The sequence below is a fragment of the Pimephales promelas genome, chromosome 16 (assembly GCF_988280905.1).
Source record: "Pimephales promelas chromosome 16, fPimPro1.hap1.1, whole genome shotgun sequence".
NCBI lineage: Eukaryota > Metazoa > Chordata > Actinopteri > Cypriniformes > Leuciscidae > Pimephales > Pimephales promelas.
This window is the reverse complement of record NC_142784.1, coordinates 32604201-32627135: the sequence shown is the minus strand read 5'-3', so window position 1 is coordinate 32627135 and position 22935 is coordinate 32604201. Positions and strand designations below refer to the sequence as shown.

The window sequence follows — 22935 nt, the reverse complement described above, 5'->3', positions numbered from 1 at the left end:
CATCAAGAGTGGACACGCCCTTTACTGCTGATTGGCTCTCTCTCTCTCTCCTCCCCCATCATGAGTGGACACGCCCCCTACTGCTGATTGGCTCTCTCTTCTCCCCCATCATGAGTGGACACGCCCCTACTGCTGATTGGCTCTCTCTCTCCTCCCCCATCATGAGTAGACACGCCCCCTACTGCTGATTGGCTCTCTCTCTCTCCTCCCCCATCATGAGTGGACACGCCCCTTACTGCTGATTGGCTCTCTCTCTCTCCTCCCCCATCATGAGTGGACACACCCCCTACTGCTGATTGACTCACTCTCTCCTCCTCCATCACGAGTGTACACGCCCCCTAATGCTGATTGGCTCACTCTCTCCTCCCCCATCATGTGTGGACACGCCCCTACTGCTGATTGGCCACAAGTGTGCTTATGTTACAAGCTTAACATAATCTAATTTTGAGTTCAAGTAACTTTTCTCTATTAAGCACAATGAACTTCAATCAATATTTGAGTGAAATGAACTCAATTAATTTATTCAAGTTCACTACACATCTGATAAGTACATTAAAGAGTAGCTACACGGTTTAAACTCCTACCGTGTGACAAATATTCTGACACCAAAGTAATTTTCGGAGAAACATCTAAGACTATAAGTTTATCCCCAACGAAACATAAAGGAGAACCTCCTGAGCTACAAAACTGCAAACGCTGAGCAAAATAATTTCCCCCTGGGAAAGCAAGCGAAAAACCTATTTTGTGTCGAGTTACTCATGAAGTTGAAACCGAACCAATTGCTCTTGTTACTTTTGATCTAATCAATAAATTGAATCTCTTTTTCTCTGGCACTGGGATCCAATACGTGAGCCTCCAGACTCCATTGATCGGCTCATCCTTTGTAAGCGTTCTCTGGAAGCGCTTGATTTTCAAGCATTAAAGGAGGAGGAGGAGGTGAGGCGGGGTGGAGAAACGAGAGAGATTTCACACACATCAATTCTCTCACGCCCTCTATGAAATACATGCTCAACAGTCGTCTACATGGTGAGAAGAAATTCCCCTAAACTCAGATCCTTTCAATTCTTTAATAACATCTCAGGAGGGCCATTATTGGGAGAGAGAGTCATTACATCTCATTGAGAGAGTCATCAGAGTAATTCCTCACAACAACACGACATCGCAAGAGCTGAAAGAGACTCGCTACAATACCTCAAGTGGTCGTATATCATGAGGATTCAACTTTTCATTGATCTTTTTCAATAACGGTGCACACATACTCGAACTTAAAGTGCTTCTGTTGTGCTGTTTTAAACGTCCTACATTCTTTTGAACTTTCCATGCATCCAAGGTCCAAAAACTTAATTCACTCCTTCCTCGCAGATTCAGTCTCTCTAAACCCCGCCTCTTTAGAGCTGCTCTGCTGTGATTGGTCAGAAAGCAAACGCTCATGATCATATCTGAATCTCACAGTGATACGAACAGTGACGATGGCCAGGGTTTTACCGGATCAATCTCAAAGTGGATTTGCTTTGTCAGCAGAAAACAGCGTCTTGAACAACATGAACCAAACTCTTCCAGTCTCAGATACACTACAGTGTTTGAGGGCGGGGCTTAGAGACGCTGTTCAGCCAATCAACACCACAGGCTGGATTTATGCTAATGAGTTACATTCTGACATGGGTACGCAACAGGAAGTGAGACTGAGACTTTGTTTAGGAGACAAAAACTACATTCTGATCTTAATAATATTAAGAATAATAATATTAAGTAATATTAAAAAAAATATTCAAATAAAATGCACTTTAGGGCAGGGGTCACCAAACTTTTTTCTCTGGGGGCCACATTATCGTTCCTGACTGTGATGGGGGGCCGGGGCTATATAAAATAGAATTGTGTGACCAAGACCAAACTGACCACCAGCAGGCCTCATAGTAGAGATTACTAGCCTGGCACAGCCATATTTGTTTATCATTAATAGTTGTTTGCAAAAGTAGTAATCGAGTCTTCACACTTTGTTTTAATTTGAAATACCACAGATTTTCCATTTATTTATTTTCGAATACAAATAACATCAAACCTGTCAAGGTAAGAAACATCTGCCTAGTTGAGGTGAGTGGCACTGGTAAGGATGAATGAAAAATTATAAATTATAGGTAGGCCTGTTACTATTTATAATAATTGTGTACAGCACTTAATAAAGGTCAAATAAATAGGCCTATAAAATAAATAAATAAACATTGAAATTATAACAACAACATGAGTAATAGAACTAGTCAGCTCTTATGCCTATCCAGGTGAGCATGCTCAGTAAACAACAAAATACCAAATGCAGACATGTTATTATTTTCCAAAAAGCAATTTAAAAAAATAGGCCATGACGACTTTTGGGGATTGCCGGTTCAAGTAGTGGGGGGCAGAGGGGTTGGGGGGCCAGTCAAAGGGGTGTGGCGGGCCTGATTCGGCCCGCGGGCCTTAGTTTGGTGACCCATGCTTTAGGGCAATGTTCTCTGTTTTTATTTAATTGAAAGTACAGGTTTAATAGTCCATGATATATGTCAAAAAAAGAAGTATACACACTTAGAAGAAAAGGTTCTATATAGAACCTTAAAAGGTTCTATCAGCGCTACGTATTTGGAACCCCTAAAAGGTTCTATACACTCTTAAAAAAAGGGTTCCTCTGGGTTCAATATAGAACCCTGGGGTTCCATACTTGGTCAATAGAACCTTTTACCAAACAAAAAAAATGGTTCTATATAGAACCATTTTGGAGTTCCATATATGAAGCGGGGGGTGGAACCATTTCTGGTTCTAAATAGAACCATTTCTTCTAAGAGTGTACTTTGTAACTTAAATTTATTATTATACATTTGGAATTAGTTTTGGCTTTTGTACAATGGAAAAAAACATGCTGTTTCTATAAATTATATAGGCCACTAAAAATGACTAAATATTATTCTATTTCAAATACTGTTCTTTTGAACTTTCTATTTACTAAATAATCATGAAAACACACCGAAATATGAAGCAGCACAACAGTTTAACAATGATAATCCCAAGACGTCATCTAACTGACAATTTTGATCATTAATATCCGACGATTTCGGCACCCTTTAGCGTCAGTTAGATGACGCCCTAGGATCGCGTCTAACCCTAACCCTACCCCAGACCTAAACCTACCCGCGTCATCTAACTGACACTAAAGGGTGCCTAATGTTGAAGCATGGTAAAAATTGTCAGTTAGATGACGCCTTGGGATGAGAATGCGCAAATGTTTCTCTAGCAAATCATCATATTAGAGTGATTTCTGAAGGGTCATGTGACACTGAAGACTGGAGTAATGATGCTGAAAATACAGGAATAAATGACACTTTACCATATAGAAAGCAGTTATTTTATATTGCAATAATATTTTATAACTCTGCTGTTTTTACTATATTTTAAGTAAATATTTGATTAATCCAGCTGCCTTGGTGAACTTTTTTCAAAAACGTTTTTTAGAAGGGGATCATCACAACTGAGGCTGCAAGAAGTTGACCGGAGCTAATTTACATATTAATAATATCATTGCATATTTTTGCATATACATTTTGTTCTAACCCCATATCATAGCTGTCAACATTGAACACTGAAAATAAGGGAGTTTTCCCGGAATCCATCCCCAAAATAAGGGATTTTTTTTTACACGATTCTTACCCACAAACTTTAAAAATAAAGCACGAATCCTTAAAAGTCTAAAGAGTTAATAACTAGCCTAGAAACTAGTGTCATTTAAAGAAAAAAAAATCTACATTTGGATTAGCGGTGTGTTGCTCTTGGCTTTGCGACAACAATTTCAACTGTTATCACATCTTCCAAAACCCACAAAATAGGGAAGTGGGCTGTCTGTTTATTTCAATTACATTTACACATTTTGTGTAGTTTTAAAGAGCCTATATTTAGCCTGGTGGTGGACCGTCACTCAGAAGACACACTGTTGTTATTGTAGCCTATCGTATCTTTATATCCTCCTGAGGCCCAGAACGTTTTTTTTCCAAAAGTTTTTTCTTCTTCTTCGTGTAATCACATTGTTAAGAGTATAAGAAACAAATGGGAAAAAAAAGAAAAGATATTTTATTCATATGTTATATGACCTTAAATTATATATAGGCAAAACTAATGGCAATATAAATCGATTATTATAATTATTATTTGTTTAAATTACATTGATATCTGAATTTATGTAAAAACCTTGACTTTCAAACATCAAAATGTAAAATGTAGGCTATTCGAGTACAAAATGACATATAAACATCGTTTCCTATTTTTTATTTATTTTTTTGCCTTGAAACGCTTTCAACACGCTTGCATGTCGCTTGAAAAAATAGGCGTCAGTTCTATTTCTAGCATGCACGCGTTTTCTGGAGACGCGCGTGTCACGCAGGCAGTGTGCAAGCTCTAATCTGTTAACATGGGAGCCGAAATAAAAACGGACACGCCACACAGCCAGTGTGTCTCCGGTCAGCGCGCGCGGCGCCGCATCCGAGGATAAACGACTTCAAGCCGAATCAGCCCGAGCTCGAACGTCTCACACAATCATAGTAAAAAACGGGATATTTTACGGGAAGATACTAAAACGGGAAGACAGCGGGAAAAGAGCACAAATACGTGAGAAACCCGGAAAAAACGGGAGGGTTGACAGCTATGCCCCATATTACCCTATGCATGCAGCTTTTCATTATATTTCTTATTCTACTTTGAAAAGCATTTGGTGTCTTTCCAACATTCAGCACCACGGACAGCAACACACACTCTAAAAACACACAGTCGGGAACCCTTTTCTGATCGCTTTTGGAGATTAAAGCAGCCACGACCATATTCCAGCCATCCCACAAACCCTTCAATACACAAGTCTCTCTCGTTTCAGTGTGTAAAGAAACCGAGGGAGCTCCGCAATCCGTCTGTCAGCGCCACCGGAGGCCGTAACCATTATGAATGGGCAATGAGACACAGCTACGCGTGCACGTGGAGACCACGAGCCAAACCTCATAAAGCAGTGGAACAGCAACTCGTATATATTAACCGGAGAAGAATATATAAATATGAGAGGGGACGGAAACCCTTTTAGAGAGAGGTGAACGCTGAGGAGAAGCTAATCCTGATGAACAGAACTGACGGATTTATGGACTGTGCATGAAAATATTCTGCCAGAGTTTTATGTCGTGAGGTCATAAGATGAGGGGAGAGAGACTTGCACCATTAAATCCGTTTTACACTATTGTACTGTGGTGTGTTACACGACATACACTGTATTGAATAATCTTACATTTTGTTCTAACCCCATTCCACCCATGCATATACACACGCATTTCTGTTTTGTTATAAAACACTGTATTCCACTAAATAGATAGCTCATATGTGCACTCTAAAAAAATGCTACTTGGGTCAAATATGCACTGTTAGACCTTACCAGGTTTTTAATAAATACAACTTATCCGTTATCCGTTTTTAAAAAATACAACTTATTAGTTTTAGTGCATTTTTACAGTAAATTACTGGCAACAGTGTTGTAAAAATGCACTAAAACTAATAAGTTGCATTTTTTAGTTAACTTGAGTTTTAGTGCATTTTTACAGTAAATTACTGGCAACAGTGTTGCCAGTATTTTACTGTAAAAAAAAACCTAAGTCTAACAGTGTGAACAAACCAAGTCGTTGGGTTAAATTTTTACATTCCATTTTTAAGCCAACATTGGGTTTAAAACAACCCAGGATTTTTTTTAGAGTGTGTTGCAGGCAAACGCAAGACAGGAGAAAAGAACAGAAGGAGAGAGAAGTAGTGAGCACTAACCCCTGAAGACCATGTTTCTGTATCCGTAAAGAACGCACGCGAGTCCTCAGGGGCGTTCAAACAGGACGCGCTCTTGCGTTCAAAAACAGACGCACTGGAACGGAACAGAACGCGGTCGCTAGGGCGTTGCTATGATGTTTGCATCCAGTCAAAAGTCTCGCCGCGTGTCTGTGTTGTCTTAGTCTGTAGATATATGTGGATTTATTTTCGTCAAGCACATGGAAATGTTTCGTCAAGCACATTGAAATGCAAAGCCTGATGATTTGAGGAACGAGTTACCCCCCAAGAACCAAGTGGAATTGGTATGGTAAGGGGTTTGTTTAAATACACAGACATGTCAGTAATAGTGCATGGTACTTGCCTTAGCAAACACGGCTAAAAAGCGAAGACCTCTGAGGCAAAGAGCGCAGAGTGAGCGCGCGCATCTCTCTCTCTCTTTCTCTCTCCCTCGCGCGCCTTCTCTCTCTCTCTCTCTATCTCGCGCGCGCGCGCGTTCATCCGGACAGATTCTTCTTCTCTCTCCAGTGGATACTGCGGGGAACACACGGATTGCCAGTAGGATGGATTGCTGAAAGTCCCTTTTGCGCGATTACCCATTTATTTCTTTTCATTTCCGTCCGGTCACGCAATCTCGTCTCCATCTATCCATCCATCCATGTGTCCGGACGGGTTGCTCTGATTGGGACAGAATGCGGATCCTGGTGTTGATCCCGCTGCTGTGGGGACTCAGTGAAGGGGCTTTTCCCAGCAGTGTCCAAATCGGTGAGTTACACTTCTATAACACGACAGACACTTTAATAATCCCACGAGGAATATCGCAGTGCAACAGATACAATGTAGCTTATACACTGCACTACACAAATACAGAGACACGAGTCCAAAAATAGCGATTTAAAATCATACCAACCTTAAAGAACGTATAGTATGCTGAAATTGCTCTTTGTGTTCTTGCTGTGTTCACCTCATTAAACCCTAAAAAGCTGCTTTTCAGCACCAAATTTGGGTTCTGCTGCCAGTTACAAGCCAAAAAGCCAATGATGCATGAGCAAAGGACTTCGGCGAACCAAATATAAAAGTTTGGTCGGGGAAAACCTCCTATTAGTTTAAAATCACTCAATGCATTTGGTGGTTATGTCCCTACGGGTGCTATTTTTCAAAATAAATGTGATAATGAATGATTGTATAATTGTTATATATAATGTTTTTTAAGGGTTTATAGCATGCATGAGTTGTGCTGGTGTGTGTGTGTGGTCTTGATGATGAAGACTGTGGTCTAAGTGCGCTTTTCCTCTTCAGTTCAGGGCATCACTGCAGTATTCTGGATGACCTCTTCTTCCCAATCAAACTTTACAGATTTGCAGCTCTACATTTGATTAATATCAACAAACCACTATGCATGCCCAGCCACTCAAACACACACACACACACACACACACACACTTCCCTCTCCTTTTGCAGGATGTGTCTTGTGTGTGTGTGTGTGTGTTCAGTCACTGCATTGCTCATTGAGATGGAGAGTCTCACGCCATAATGAGATGCAGCCGCTGACTTGCACGTCTTTGACAGCACTGCCGATAAAGTTAATACGCTAAATACGGACACACACACACGCTCTCAGAGTTGCACGCAATGCCTAATGACATTTACATACGGGTGCAATGCAAATGCACAATGCTTGAGCTGTTCCTCACACATAAAAGCACGTTGTGGGATCTCAAACGGCAGTTGAGCCAAAATGTCTATCAGAAAGAGAGAATAATTAGAGAGGATGTGATGAAACTGGCCGTGCCAAGTGTAGACGTGACACCACAACACATGCACACTCCATTTCCAAGATTAAAGGGATCGTTCACCCAGAAACGAACATTAAACTCACCTTCATGTCTTTCTTTAATCTGCGGAGCGCAAAACGAGACGTTTCGCAGAATGTTCACGCTGCTCTGTTTTCACGGTTCGGTACATTTACAATGGCATCCTGCAAGACATCATTCGAGACCGTAAAGGGTCTGTATTTACTCACAACAAAGACAAAACATTGTGCTTTTGTAAAATAAGGAAAACAAACAGGGTGTCGCATTTTTGTTTCCTTTCCGTGAGGTTTGTGGAGCGCGTCACAAAAAACGAATCTGAACTCAGCGTATTGGCTACTATCAAGCTATTGCGTACATATGAACGCTTGTTTTGGGTTGGTACGTAGATCGTGTCTTCTTCTTCTGCTCGTTTTCCTGATGCGGTGGTTAGCAAACAGTGTTGCATTACAGCATGCGCACCCCCTTCTGGACTGGAGTGTGGATCGTCTGTGTCTGACTGTATAGAGAGCTTAAGCCCCTCCCCTTCTGGTCGACCACCATGGGACCGTATTTCGCAAGAACATTATATGGAAGTCAATGGCGAGAGACAACAAATATTTTGATCTGGTTTGAATTGTGCCCTGAATTACACATATGATGTTTGTCAATTTAAAAGATACATTTTAAAGTCAAGTCGCAGTTTGATGTAAAACCGTTGAGGTATAAGACTGTGAAAATACGTAATTACAAAGACTACAAACCCCAAAGGCGCACATTTTCTCTCAATGAATGAAGCTAACTTTACTGAAGTTAACTTTACTGAAGCTACCTCTACTGAAGCTAACTTTACCTGAAGCTAACTTTCCTGAAGCTGACTTTAATGAAGCTAACTTTACTGAAGCTGACTTTAATGAAGCTATCTCTAATGAAGCTAACTTTACTGAAGCTGACTTTAATGAAGCTATCTCTAATGAAGCTAACTTTACTGAAGCTAACTTTACCTGAAACTAACTTTACTGAAGCTAACTTTACTGAAGCTGACTTTAATGAAGCTAACTTTAATGAATCTATCTCTACTGAAGCTAACTTTCCTGAAGCTATCTCTAATGAAGCTAACTTTACTGAAGCTAACTTTACTGAAGCTGACTTTAATGAAGCTATCTCTAATGAATCTAACTTTACTGAAGCTAACTTTACCTGAAACTAACTTTACTGAGGCTAACTTTCCTGAAGCTAACTTTCCTGAAGCTAACTTTAATGAATCTATCTCTACTGAAGCTAACTTTCCTGAAGCTATCTCTAATGAAGCTAACTTTACTGAAGCTAACTTTCCTGAAGCTAACTTTCCTGAGGCTAACATTCCTGAAGCTAACTTTCCTGAAGCTAACTTTCCTGAAGCTAACTTAAATGAAGCTAACTCTCCTGAAGCTAACTTTAGCTGAAGCTAACTTTACTGAAGCTAACTTTACCTGAAGCTAACTTTACTGAAGCTAACTTTCCTGAAGCTAACTTTCCTGAGGCTAACTTTCCTGAAGCTAACTTTCCTGAGGCTAACTTTCCCGAAGCTAACTTTCCTGAAGCTAACTTTCCTGAAGCTAACTTTCCTGAAGCTAACTTTCCTGAGGTTAACATTCCTGAAGCTAACTTTACTGAAGCTAACTTTAGCTGAAGCTAACTTTACTGAAGCTAACTTTACCTGAAGCTAACTTTCCTGAAGCTAACTTTACCTGAAGCTAACTTTCCTGAAGCTAACTTTACTGAAGCTAACTTTCCTGAAGCTAACTTTCCTGAAACTAACTTTACTGAGGCTAAGTTTACTGAAGCTAACTTTACCTGAAGCTATCGCTACTGAAGCTAAATTTACTGAAGCTAACTTTTCCTTAAGCTAACGTCTGTCATTGTTTCTATAGTCTTCCGTTATAATCGCAACGTTACGCCGTCAAGCCTGAGTGTTTTTTACTGCACACACACGAGCAGTGGATCTCGCTCGTTGTTTCGCTTCTCGGGAGATGTAGTTCATCGAGCGATTTTCACATCAAACTAAATGTTACTCTTCTGTTTTATGACAAACTGAGACTTTCTTCACTTTCAGAATTATCTTTTAAATTGGCAAACATCATATGTGTAATTCAGGGCACTGTTCAGACGTAATAAAAAGATAAGTTGTCTCTCGCCACTGACTACCATTCATATTTTTGCCGAAATAAGGTCTCATGAGCCGGAAGCGGAGAGGGGAGGGGCTTAGGCTCTCTATGATCCGTATCGTAACGGCTCAGGACGAACACATGAACCGTCACACGCCTAGTATTTTGCACAATTATAGTATTTTACAAAGCGAATGCAGACGAGGGCTAATAAGATTAGTAAAAACAGCAATACCTTTTCATCGTGAGTATTGTAAATACGCTGTTTTTATGAACTTACTGTACCTTTGCGGTGTTGTCTCATCCTCTTAACACCCACTCATTTTAAAAAAGGTCAAATTCACTGAATTCACTCCAAAATTGTGTTTTGGTGTCTTAAATCTCATTCACATTTGTGTTCATTCAATGTGGGGAATCCAGATTTGACATCATTGGTTGACAGTCACAACACGTGAGAATCATGTGCCATATATCAAAGTCAACGCATTGAGATTTTAGAGCTACGTCCAAGAGGTTTTATAGATTAATAGTGAAAGGAAAACTTAGTGATACAGGTAAATGATGACAGAATTGTCCATTTTAGGGTGCAATGTCCCTTTAAGAGACATGAACACCTAATCTCTTATTTACATTGTGCAGTCACTTATTCTTTCTCCCTCTCACTTTATCCAGCTGTATTGTTTTGTTCTAAAGAAGTAGATTTTTTCATTGTATTTACAATGAGTTATTTTAGTGCTTCGGGCTAAACTTGCTTCAGTTAGTTGTCAAGGCAACATTTAGTTAATTTAATTTTCTTCTTCATTTTTTAAAGGTTTTGTTAGGCATAATAAGGTGGTGATGACATAGATGCAGGAATAAATCTTTTCCTCCGTATTGTGATAAACATCTCGGTGTAACAGATTATCAAAGAGACTTAAGAGCCGAGATGAAGATTCATAGAGAACAACAGTCGGGTTCTAGAAATAAAAAATAATGATAACTCATAAACCTTCAAAGACAGCTTTACTGCGAGCTACGGTGTTGTTAATCGATGGTATTTGCTTCTGTTGAAGCCGTCAGCCCACATTATTTAAGCTTAGATTTTAAATTATCATGTTTAACCACAGAATTCGTGGTGAAAACTACATTACCCATTCTCTACAGAAAGTTCCACCAATCAGAGAGTTGAAACAAGCTCCGCCCACTCCCATGAAGCACAGTTTAATCGCTCTAAAATACTGAAATGTTTGTATATGCATTTCATACATAGGCTATATATAAAATAAACATTTTAAGTGCTTAGTTTTATATATCTCTATAATTTTTATCTCGATTATGCTGTTCGCAATGCATCATGGGATTGTAGTTCTTTCTCTCACTAAAGCTGTTAAGTTCTCAGTCTCGTACCTCCATCTTTTTGTCCGTTTTTAAAACACTTTTTCGCTTCAAATCAAAGTTTGTAATGTTGTGATTCTCCTGATTAACTCTTTAATGAAGACTATTTTTTAAAAATTGAGAAATAAATGGAAACGGCAACAGCACTTTTTGCACTCTATAGTGAAAGTAAAGCAGAAATGAATACATAATTTTCCATTTTAGGGTGAACTATTCCTTTGAAAAACATAAGCACCTCTTTCTCTTTGCAGTCACTCAGTCTTTCCTTTTTTCCAGGTGGGTTGTTTATAAGAAACACGGATCAAGAATACACAGCTTTCCGCTTGGCCATATTTCTCCACAACACGAGTCCGAACGCCACGGAGGCGCCGTTCAACCTGGTTCCACACGTCGACAACATCGAGACGGCCAACAGCTTTGCTGTCACCAATGCCTGTGAGTGAAAGATGCCAAACGTTATGTCACAGTCAGAGAAAACGAGTGGAGTTTGTATCAATAGCCAGTCACCGGTAGTTTGATTTCCTGAAGAGTGAAACACTGAGTGGCATGTCAACCTCGGACTCAACCAATGACGTGAGTTTGAGGGCGGGACTATCTGTTGACTGACCAATGGCAGACGAGGAGCATCTGAGAAACCTGTTTGGAAACAGTCATAATGTTAATGCATACAGTCAAACCAAAAATTAATCAGACACCAGATATCATTTTTGATATTTGTTTACTAGTGTGTGCAGGACACTATAGTTCATTTATGTAAAATAAAGTAAACTGTGACATATTATCCCCATAATTCTTCACACAGTGACTACCAGTAACATCTATAAAGATTTGGGACCAAAAATGATTCGGCCACTTTAACCTGATCATGTTTTCTGTAATTGCGAATGCTCTTTTTACACACACACTGAACAACATGAAGCATTGCTTGGTGATTGGTTGAGCTAAACTGGTATTATCTAATTTAACAGCCGACAGATATTCAACATAATTCATCCGTGAGAGTCCAACAGAAGGACGGACAAAACCAGTCAAATATCCATTGATTTAATAACTCTGTCATATTTTACTACCATTTTCTAAACTATAGCGAATAAACTGTGAGAACGTGAGAAATGATTGTTGGTTTGACTGTACCTCTACTTCTTGTCCAGCTTTGGTGCGCGTCTGTCTGAGTGGTTGTCGGTCGATTTCTTTTCAGTTGGTGTGTCGGGAACAAAAAGGGTTGTAGAGCAGAACTGTTCAGTATGCAAACACAGACGAGCATTACGAGCCTGTTTACACACTTAAAGTGCATCTTTGAGTACTGTAGAAACCTCAGCACTCAAGAGGCCATTGAGCTCTTAAAACCTTTTCCAGTTAAGGTAATCATGGAAACATGTCTCGGAGTCGACAGGACCGGTATCGCTGACTGATTTCTGCAGTCGAGATCAGTGCTGACAGGACTGGAGTCCATGAGAGCAGTGTGAGCATTGGGAGAAACATCTAACTGGCCATTAATTCATGTATTTATTAAGTAAGCCTGACTTTTATATAATGATTGCGTGAGCTTTGAATTGGGCAGGCTTATTTTAAATCTGCTTTCTTGATTGCTGGCGTTTGAAGCGATTAGTTTAAGGAGCAGTTTACACATTATGAGTTCTTCCCCACTGGTGGCATCAGATTTCAGTTTTATTTTAGTAGTATTTATTAATATTTTAAATTTTATTTTTTATTTTTGTGTTTTCATTTTAGTTGATTTTTTTTTTTTTTCCAGTTAGTAATTTTAGCGCTTCAATCGAAACTTATTTCAGTTAGTTGCCAAGGCCATATTTCTCATTTTCTTTTAGCTTAAAGTCCACCTGTAGTCAATCATTTTATCCCTTAAAACTTTTTTTAATATTTACGTTTACATATTTAAACGTTTTTTTTCCTTGAAAAAACATTCTTCATGCCTTAAAATATCTTGAATGTAACTCGACACCCTTGCTCTATTTAGTATGCGCGGTTCTATGAATATGCAAATGAGCCTCGCTCAGCGATCCACTGGTTGACGATCACACGTTGATCTGATTGGTTGCAAGTTCGTTTGTGACGTCAGAAACACCAGTGAAGCTTGTTTTTGAGACTGTCTTTGGTTCACTGCAGTTTTAAGGAGGAAATGCTGTCGACTTATGAATTTTATGAATTTACACATGGGTTGTCTTAAAGCGTATTAAACACACCACACAGGGGGACTTTAAGTATTTTATCTAATATTTCAATTTAATTTAATTTCAGTAAACAAAAATGATTTTAATAGTTTTAGTTTAGTAACATCCGTACATTGTTTCGTATTGTGATGTACATTCAAAAACAAAAAATGTAGGGCCTTGCGGGGACTTGCTGTTATGTTTCGGATGTTGATTGGCTGTTGAGGTGTGGGCGTGGCACTTAAGTGCATGCAAATGAAGGGGCGGGGTTTAAGAGGACTAAACTAACATTTTTCAACAACATATAAAAGACACCACAGTTAGCAGAGAGTGCATCTAGTACAGTGGACACACACATTTACACACATACACAGTAAAGTGCTTTACATTAAGTACATTTTAATTATTTTAAAGTGCTATTTAATGTATTTAGTATTCATACAAATACTAACTACAAATATAAAATACAACAAAGACTGCTAGTGGTCTCAAATTTGATGTTCGGCGCCGCGTAATATTTTAGGGTCCAGTTCTCACTATTAACTAGTTGCTTATTTTCATGCATCATTTTACAAGGATTTTGGCTGTTTTTTAGTACTCACGAAGCACATATTAATGCCTTATTCTGCATGATCATATTCTACATCCCTCAATCCCTAAACTTAAAGGAATATTTTACTCAAAAATGAAAATCCTGTCGTCATTTACTCACCCTCAAGTTGTTTCAAACCTGAGTTTCTTTCTTCTGAGGAAGATATTTTGCAATATTATGGAAGTCAATGAGGTCCGTAAACTGTCTGGTTCCCGACATTCTTCAAAATATCTACTTTTGTGTTCATAAAAACACATATCTTCATACATGTCTGAAACATCTTGAAGGTGATGAGCAGATCTAGCAGCTTTTAAAGCCTCTGTAAGCAGTCGAGCTCTCCTTCCATTAAATGCGAAATACCTCTAGTTTAGTTTTCTTCTATTTGCGCTCCATTTCTCCATTTTTCTTCAAGTGCAACGGAGCAACTGTGTCTGGAAGAGAGAGAGTTAAAGAGTTAAGCTATCTGGGATGCTGCTGAGATGATGATCAGGAAGATTATAAAGCAATCTTTAGTGGCAGAAGTGTTTTAACACGTTTTAAACATCTCGAAAGTGAGCAATTAATGACTGAATCTTCATTTTTAAGTGAACTATTCCTTTAACAACTACCTTACTAACCATTAATAAGCAGTAATTAGGAGTTTTTGAGGCAAAAGTCGTAGTTATTAGTGAGAAGTGGACCTGAATCTAAAGTGACCAAACTTTCACTTCATGACGACTTTAACAGAAACCAGAGACCGAAATACAGATCTAAAGAGCAACTCAAGTATTTTAAACAGACAAAACGGTTCTTAAGGAAAGACTGAAGATGTGTGTGTGTGTGTTCAGAGCTGGAGTCAAACAGGGACCTGCAGAGACGAGCCAATCCCAGTTTAACCTCTCTCCCGCCGGGAAGAAACCTCGTGCACTCTCGCTCACTGGACGCCCAGCCTGAGTCTGCAGAATGTGTGTGTGTGTGTGTTATCTCTGGCCTGGCTGCCTTCCAGCTCTTTTAGCCCTCATCAGCTGCGGAATACTGACAGCTTTGGGGATGAGGTGTGTGTGTGTGTGTGTGTGTGTGTGTGTGATAGATGGAGAGAAAGAGGTAGAGAGGTGAAGTTAATCGTTTCCCGCTCGTCTCCTCCGGCTGCAGGAGAGAATAAGGAGTGGAAAGGGTTTTCTCTTTTATCCTAACACACCTTTATCTGAGCACTTAAAAGCAGCGAGCAGAATCAATCTCTGAATGAGTTTCAGCGGAGAGAGAGAGAGAGAGAGAGAACGCGTGATGAATGGAATCAGGAGATGGAGGGATTTATTTAATGAAAGGGGAGGAACCAAGAAATTACGGGAATGATGTGTTGTCGAATGCAGGGCACAAACGGAGAAACAGAGGGAACGGAGGGAGGACATAAAAGAGAAACGGGAGAGAGAGAGAGAGAGATAAATGGATGGGTGTGTCGTGACCTTTGTGCAGCAGTAAATGTTTAGAGCAAACACACACACACACTGAGAAAGAGAGAGAGTGTGTGTAAGAAAGACGAGGAGACTAAAAGATAAAGAAAAACACAAGCAACAGACTGATGGATGAGAGAAAAATGTTTTTGGATGATGAATGCGGCAAATGGACAGAACAAACGATAAAACACAAAGATACACTCTCAGAAGAAATGGTTCTATTTAGAACCAGAAATGGTTCCATCCCCCGCTTCATATATGGAACTCCAAAATGGTTCTATATTTGGTAAAAGGTTCTATTGGCCAAGTATGGAACACCAGGGTTCTATATAGAACCCAGAGGAACTCTTTTTTAAGAGTGTATAGAACCTTTTACCAAAAAAATGGTTCTATATAGAACCATTTTGGAGTTCCATATATGAAGCGGGGGATGGAACCATTTCTGGTTCTAAATAGAACCATTTCTTCTAAGAGTGTAGCAGATCCATCCATCCATCCATCCATCCATCCATCCATCCATCCATCCATCCATCCATCCATCCATCTATCTATCTATCCATCCATCTATCTATCTATCTATAAAATGTCCCCACAAGGACAAAGATTCCAGATATTGCCATCAGTCCCTATAATGTAGGTTTTACCTGAACACACACACACACACACACACAGACACACATACACACCTGCAGGCAGCAGAACTAATTTCAACTAAAAAAAAGCCTCAAGACCATATGAGGTTCTTTTGTCAGGAAATCATCATCATCATCATCATCTCGATGAGGCATCACAAACATCTAATAACCCACCACAGCACACACACACATAATCTCGATCCGCCCGCAGCCATGTGTCCGTGTGTGTGTGTGTGTGTGTCAAACTTCACATCTGCTGAATCACACAGCCGCGAGCTGAACTCCTCTGAGCTTCAGTCTCTCACTAAATGACGTGTGTTTGGTCTCTAGTTGAGTGAGTAATGCATGAACCTGTCTGTGACCTGTGTGTGTGTGTGTGTGTGTGTGTGTGAGAGAGAGACTGATATTCAGTTTATGTGTGTATGCATGATGTGTAACTGTTTACCCACGTGTTGTTGGATCTTGAGATGGTTCAATGAATGTCTTTACTGAGTCATTTATCCGCTAGCAGCGATTGTCTCATTGTTCATCAGAACGTGTGTGTGTGTGTGTGTGTGTGTGTGTGTGTGGATTAGCGAATCACGCGCTGGGCTTTCGTGTGCATTTATACCAACATTTTAGAAGTCTACACACTGTGATCCCAACAGTATTAATAACAGTACTTAAAACGTCATTGATTGGGATAAATGACACTTTGCTTTGATGTTTTCTATAAAGACAGACAACACAAGCACACTTTCCAGACATTAGAAATGGCCAAACTCTACGGTAGATCTAGTGTTGAAATGTGAACAGTAACGCGTTCATTTGAGTTAAAATTATATTTACTTTAATCTCGAAACATTTCAACTTTAATCTCGAAACGTTTCGACTTTAATCTCGAAACGTTTCAACTTTAATCTCGAAACGTTTCGACTTTAATCTCGAAACGTTTCGACTTTAATCTCGAAACGTTTCGACTTTAATCTCGAAACGTTTCGACTTTAATCTCGAAACGTTTCGACTTTAATCTCGAAACGTTTCGACTTTAATCTCGAAACGTTTCGACTTTAATCTCGAAACGTTTCGACTTTAATCTCGAAACGTTTCGACTTTAATCTCGAAACGTTTCGACTTTAATCTCGAAACGTTTCGACTTTAATCTCGAAACGTTTCGACTTTAATCTCGAAACATTTCGACTTTAATCTCGAAACATTTCGACTTTAATCTCGAAACATTTCGACTTTAATCTCGAAACTTTTCGACTTTAATCTCGAAACATTTCGACTTTAATCTCGAAACATTTCGACTTTAATCTTGAAATGCTATATTTTTTTGTCTACTGAAAGTGTTTAAGTCACACAACAACAGAGAACTGTTCTGCTGCATGTCTGAATACAGTCTCAACAGTTTGAAGGCAGTGAAAGCAGGAATGAGCGAGCGAGAGAGAGAGAGAGACAGAGTGAGTGTGTATGTAAAGGTCATCTCTGTAGGTCCCTTTGAATGGCACTGGGATAAATGCTCATCAATATTAACCACCCACAATCCCTTCTCTCTCTCTCTCTCTCTCTCTCTCTCTCTCTCTCAGTAACTGTCTGTCCCTTCCGTTTTTCTCTCTCAGTCGCTGTCTGTCTCTTTCAGTATCTGTCTGTCTCTCTCAGCAGCTGTCTGTCTGTCTGTCTCTCTCAGTAGTTGTCTGTCTGTCTGTCTGTCTCAGTAGCTGTCTGTCTGTCTATCAGTAGCTAGCTGTCTGTCTGTCTCTTTCAGTAGCTGTCTGTCTCTCAGTAGCTGTCTGTCTGTCTGTCTGTCTCTCTCAGTAGCTGTCTGTCTGTCTCAGTAGCTGTCTGTCTGTCTATCAGTAGCTAGCTGTCTGTCTGTCTCTCTCAGTAGCTGTCTGTCTCTCTCAGTAGCTGTCTGTCTGTCTCAGTAGCTGTCTGTCTGTCTATCAGTAGCTAGCTGTCTGTCTGTCTCTCTCAGTAGCTGTCTGTCTCTCTCAGTAGCTGGCTGTCTGTCTCTTTCAGTAGATGTCTGTCTGTCTGTCTCTTTCAGTAGATGTCTGTCTGTCTGTCTGTCTCTTTCAGTAGCTGTCTGTCTGTCTGTCTCAGTAGCTGTCTGTCTGTCTCTCTCAATAGCTGGCTGTCTGTCTCTTTCAGTAGCTGTCTGTCTCTCTCAGTTGCTGCCTGTCTGTCTGTCTCAGTAGCTGTCTGTCTGTCTCTCTCAATAGCTGGCTGTCTGTCTCTCTCGGTAGCTGTCTGTCTGTCTGTCTCTTTCAGTAGCTGCCTGTCTGTCTGTCTCTTTCAGTAGCTGCCTGTCTGTCTATCTCTTTCAGTAGCTGTCTGTCTGTCTGTCTCTTTCAGTAGCTGGATGTCTGTCTGTCTCTTTCAATAGCTGTCTGTCTGTCTCTCTCAGTATCTGTCTGTCTCTTACAGTAACTGTCTGTCTATCTTAGTATCTGTCTGTCTCTATTACTTGCCGTCAGTTTCTTTCACTGTCTGTCTCTCTCAGTAGCTGTCTGTCTCTCTTTCCCACAAGTCAATGAGAATGAGCCAGAAACAGAGGTCAACTCCTGCTGTGACCTTTCCTTAAGCACAAACACACCTCTGAACGGCAACTTATAATGACGAGCCTCTATTTTTAGAGCTGAACTTTTCCTTTAATTGGGCCTCAGTCAGGGGTGTGTGTGTGTGTGTGAAGGTGTGATGTTTCTGCTTCTTCTTTTTCTGTCAAATTTTGTACATACACTGCAGCCAAATCAGATGACACTTGTTTTCTGCCTTTATGTTTCAAGGTCTAAAATGAATATATTCCAGCTGGGATAGTATGTTTACTGATTTCATTCAGTTTACCAACATCAATTATTCATTAATCATTACCATCATTAATTATTCAGAGCACGTGAAGAAAACCGCGAGGAATTAGCGAGTGAATCAGGTCAGATTTTTACAGTGAAATCAAAAGAGAAAAAAGAAATTTGATGCTTTATATTTTGCAAATAAAGACTATTTTTAAGACCCCTAAGACATTTTATTTGCAGTATTTATGATAATTTATCAAATTAAACAAATTCTCATACCATAATGCAGGAATTTAATCTGAGTTCCCTATCGTAGTCACTTCGAGTTACGTCAGAAGTGACGGAGATTGGGGGTTTCGCATAGAAAGCCAATCCTCTTCGAGTATTAAAACACGAGCCAATGGCATGCAATGCCTTGGGGCTGCGGAAATTTGCATAGCGTACTCCGCCCTACTCCGTGAGTATAAAAGGAGGAAGTGAACGCAACCGCAGTATGTTTTCGCTTCGGAGCCAAGAGAACCTCTTCACTCCTCAAAGCTGAATCAAGACTCTTCGAGACGAGCGTCCTCTTCAGTGTTGGTGTGACGGCGGTACCCAGCGAGATTCTGCATTGCCTGCGATCTGTGCAGTGGTTTGCCAGACTTTGCGCTTCTCCCTGGTAGCCTCAGCGCTGAAAGAGTGAATTTCTCTCCTCTCTGTAAAAGAGCTGCACGCGGCACGTCTTTTTAAAGATGGCTCGCCCGTGCCCTTCTGGATGTGGTAGATTTCTGTCGTCATCTGATGGTCACGAACGCTGCTTTGTTTGCTTGGGCATTCAGCATGCAGCAGCAGCGTTCGTGGATGACTCATGTTCCTTCTGTGGGACCATGACCATCTCCACACTGAGGTCGCGGCTCAATGATCTCACTAGAGTGAGAGCCCCGGTCCCCCCTACTCGATCGGCTTCCTTCACGAGAGGGGGCCCGTCGACCCGGGGACCGGGCGATCTAACGGTGACGGTGTGGGATAAAGCCCCGACAATTCCTCGGGCCACACCTCCCGCCTCAGTGCGTGAGCCAGCGGGCGCTAGTTCGACTCGGTCGGTTGTCTCTTCGGCGGCACCGGCTGCTTCGAGCAGCGCCCCAGATGATGATGCGATGTCTATCACAGCATCACTAGGCGGGCTTGATTCCTCGGGAGAGGAAGATCCGGCTGCGTTGCCTCCTTCGGGAGTCCCAGCGTTGTCCGCGTCAGATCCCGAGATGACGGCCATGCTGTCTCGAGCCGCTGGGAGTATCGGGCTAGAATGGAAACCTCCATCCTGCCCCGACCTCTCACGGATGGATAATTGGTTTTTGGACAAGGCTGCCGCTGCAAAGCCACGGCCGACTCCAATACCTTTTTTCCCCGAGCTGCATGCGGAGTTATCGCGCTCTTGGGGGGCTCCTTTGTCCACTCGAGAGCGCGATCTCTCCCCCGCCTTTCCCCCCCTCGACGGCGGGGCCGCCCGTGGGTACACTGGGATGCCCCCGGTGGAGCGCTCTGTTGCGATGCAGCTGTGTCCACAGAGCGCCTCCACCCGTGGTCCTCCTAAGCACCCATCCAAAGCCTGTGGGTTCTCGTCTGCTATGGCGGCGCGATCCTACAGAGCGGCGGGACAGGCGGCCTCCGCTCTGCATGCTATGACCACTTTGCAGGTCTTCCAAGCGAAGTTGCTCAGAGACATGCACGAGGGCGGGACTGACACGACGGCATTCAAAGAACTGCGGTCCGCCACTGACCTTGCTCTCCGGGCAACGAAAGTGGCTGCTCGCGCCGTTGGTCAGGTGATGGCCACTAGCGTGGTTCAGGAGCGTCATCTGTGGCTCAACCTGTCGGATACGCGGAGCGCTGAGCGGACTCGTCTGCTCGACGCTCCGCTGTCCCAGGTTGGCCTTTTCGGCGGTGCGGTCGAGGACTTCGCCCATCAGTTCTCCACCGCCCAGAAGCAGACGGAGGCCATCAAACACATCCTGCCCCGACGACCAGCTGCTGCCTCCACCCAGTCGTCGGCACAGGCGCCTCCCCCTGCTCGCCGCCGAGGACGCCCCCCTGCGGCTCCCCTCCCTCCCGCCCGGCCCCAGCAGCAGCCTTCACCCGGGCCCCGGCGTCGAGGAGGCCGCAGGCCGGCGTCACAGCCCCCTCAGGCCGCTCGCCCCGCTAAACGCCAGGCCAAGCGAAGATCCTGACACGGGCCGCTCGGTGACGATCTCGAGTCTTTCACAGGAGGCGGTAGCAGGCCCCCTCCTTCCCCCGGTGGAGGGCCGGGGGAGAATCTTTTGTTCTCAGCTCCCCGCTGCTCACCCACGGGTGGGCAGCACCCTGAACTGGTTAAAGAAAGACTTGACATCCTCACTGAGCTCACAGACTGGAGTGAGTGCCCCCGATGCCCCAGGGTGTCGGCCCACTCACTCCTCTCTGTCTCGGAGGGCGCGGAAGGGTGCGTGTGTCGTCCCCGGGCTACACCAATCCCTTCCCCCTCTCTCGCCAGACCCCCGGCAGAACGGACCCCCGTGGAACGCTCCGCTTTCCCTGGTCCCTTCTGTCGGGGAGCGGGCTTCGACGCATCCGAGCGGGGTAACCCCTGCACGCGTGCCAGTCGACCCGCCACGCTGCCCCTCCGGGGGGACGTCTGTGGTTCACATGACCCCGTTGGCTCACTTCCTGGAAGCCTGGCTAGCGCTTCCCGGGGTATCCCGCTGGGTCATCAGAACGATCAGATTCGGCTACGCGATTCAGTTCGCACGGTCTCCTCCCCGCTTCAGGGGAGTTCGCTCCACGATAGTCGGTGGCAATGCCCCAGTCCTGAGAGCGGAGATTGCGACCCTGCTGGCGAAGGGTGCAATCGAGACGGTCCCTCCAGCCGAGGTGAGGTCCGGGTTTTACAGCCCCTACTTCATTGTCCCCAAGAAGACCGGTGGGTTACGACCGATCCTGGACCTGCGCATTTTGAACCGTTCTCTCCATCGACTACCGTTCAAAATGCTCACGGCCAAGCGCATTTTCGAATGTGTTCGGTATCAGGATTGGTTTGCAGCGATCGACCTGAAGGACGCGTACTTCCATGTGTCCATCTTACCTCGACACAGACCGTTTCTTCGGTTTGCCTTCGAGGGCCAGGCATATCAGTACGCCGTTCTCCCATTCGGGTTAGCTCTGTCCCCTCGCGTCTTCACGAAGATCGTCGAGGCAGCCCTTGTTCCCCTTCGCGAACACGGGGTTCGCATCCTGAATTATCTCGACGACTGGCTGATACTAGCACACTCTCGAGCTCAGCTTTGCGAACACAGAGACTTGGTGCTCCGGCACCTAGCCCGTCTGGGCCTTCGGGTCAACCGAGAAAAGAGCAAACTTTGCCCCGTGCAGAGGATCTCTTTTCTCGGCGTGGAGATAGACTCGGTCGCCATGTCCGCGCAGCTCACGATCGAGCGCGCGCACTCACTGCTGACTTGTCTTCGTCAGTTCGAGGGCAAGAGTGCGGTTCCACTGAAACTTTTTCAGAGGCTCCTGGGGCATATGGCATCCGCGGCCGCGGCAACGCCGCTCGGGTTGCTTCATATGAGACCGCTTCAGCTGTGGCTTCGCGATCGAGTCCCGAGGTGGGCATGGCATCGCGGCTCGCTCCGAGTCCCAGTGACTCCGACATGCCGGCGAACCTTCTTCCCGTGGTCGAACCTCAGCTTTTTACGGACGGGCGTCCCTATTCAGCGAGTTTCCAGGCATCTCATCGTCTCCACGGATGCATCTACCACGGGTTGGGGTGCCATGTGCAATGGGCATGCAGCCGCCGGCTCCTGGACGGGGGCCCAGCGCCTCATGCACATCAATTGCCTCGAGCTGCTGGCAGTACGGCTCGCCCTGCACCGCTTCAGAGCGTTGCTCAAGGGCCAGCATGTGCTTGTCCGCTCAGACAACACTACGGCTGTAGCGTACATCAACCACCAGGGGGGTCTACGCTCGCGTCGGTTGTCGCAGCTCGCCCGCCACCTCTTGATATGGAGTCAGAAGCACCTGAGGTCCCTTCGTGCAGTTCACATTCCTGGAGACCGGAACTGGGCAGCCGACGAGCTGTCTCGGGTCCGCCCTATCTCCGGCGAGTGGCGACTCCATCCCCAGTCGGTCCAGCTGATCTGGAAAGAGTTCGGGGAGGCACAGATAGATCTGTTCGCCTCCCGGGACTCAGCCCACTGCGCCCAGTT

General features: G+C 43.4%; 1 protein-coding gene and 1 long non-coding RNA gene across 6 annotated transcripts in view; one reads left to right on the top strand and one right to left on the bottom strand.

The window, feature by feature from the left end:
• The window catches only part of LOC120470681 (uncharacterized), a 62976-nt gene that overhangs the window by 37370 nt on the left and 2671 nt on the right, over positions 1–22935 (bottom strand). The window contains exons 2-4 of the long non-coding RNA XR_016146748.1: positions 12251–12351; positions 11352–11752; positions 7685–7783 (exon numbers count right to left, since the gene is read on the bottom strand). This is a non-coding gene — a long non-coding RNA (uncharacterized LOC120470681). The remainder of the gene's footprint in view (positions 1–7684; positions 7784–11351; positions 11753–12250; positions 12352–22935) is intronic.
• The window catches only part of gria4a (glutamate receptor, ionotropic, AMPA 4a), a 101900-nt gene continuing 84871 nt past the window's right edge, over positions 5907–22935 (top strand). For 2 of the 5 annotated variants that reach the window (XM_039660290.2, XM_039660292.2), the window contains exons 1-2: positions 5908–6570; positions 11393–11551. In XM_039660290.2, coding sequence (XP_039516224.1) covers positions 6498–6570; positions 11393–11551 — 232 coding nt within the window. In that variant the 5' untranslated portion in view covers positions 5908–6497. Of the gene's footprint in view, positions 6571–11392; positions 11552–22935 lie in introns of all 5 variants that reach the window. The other 3 variants (XM_039660289.2, XM_039660291.2, XR_016146732.1) reach the window with 2 other exon arrangements.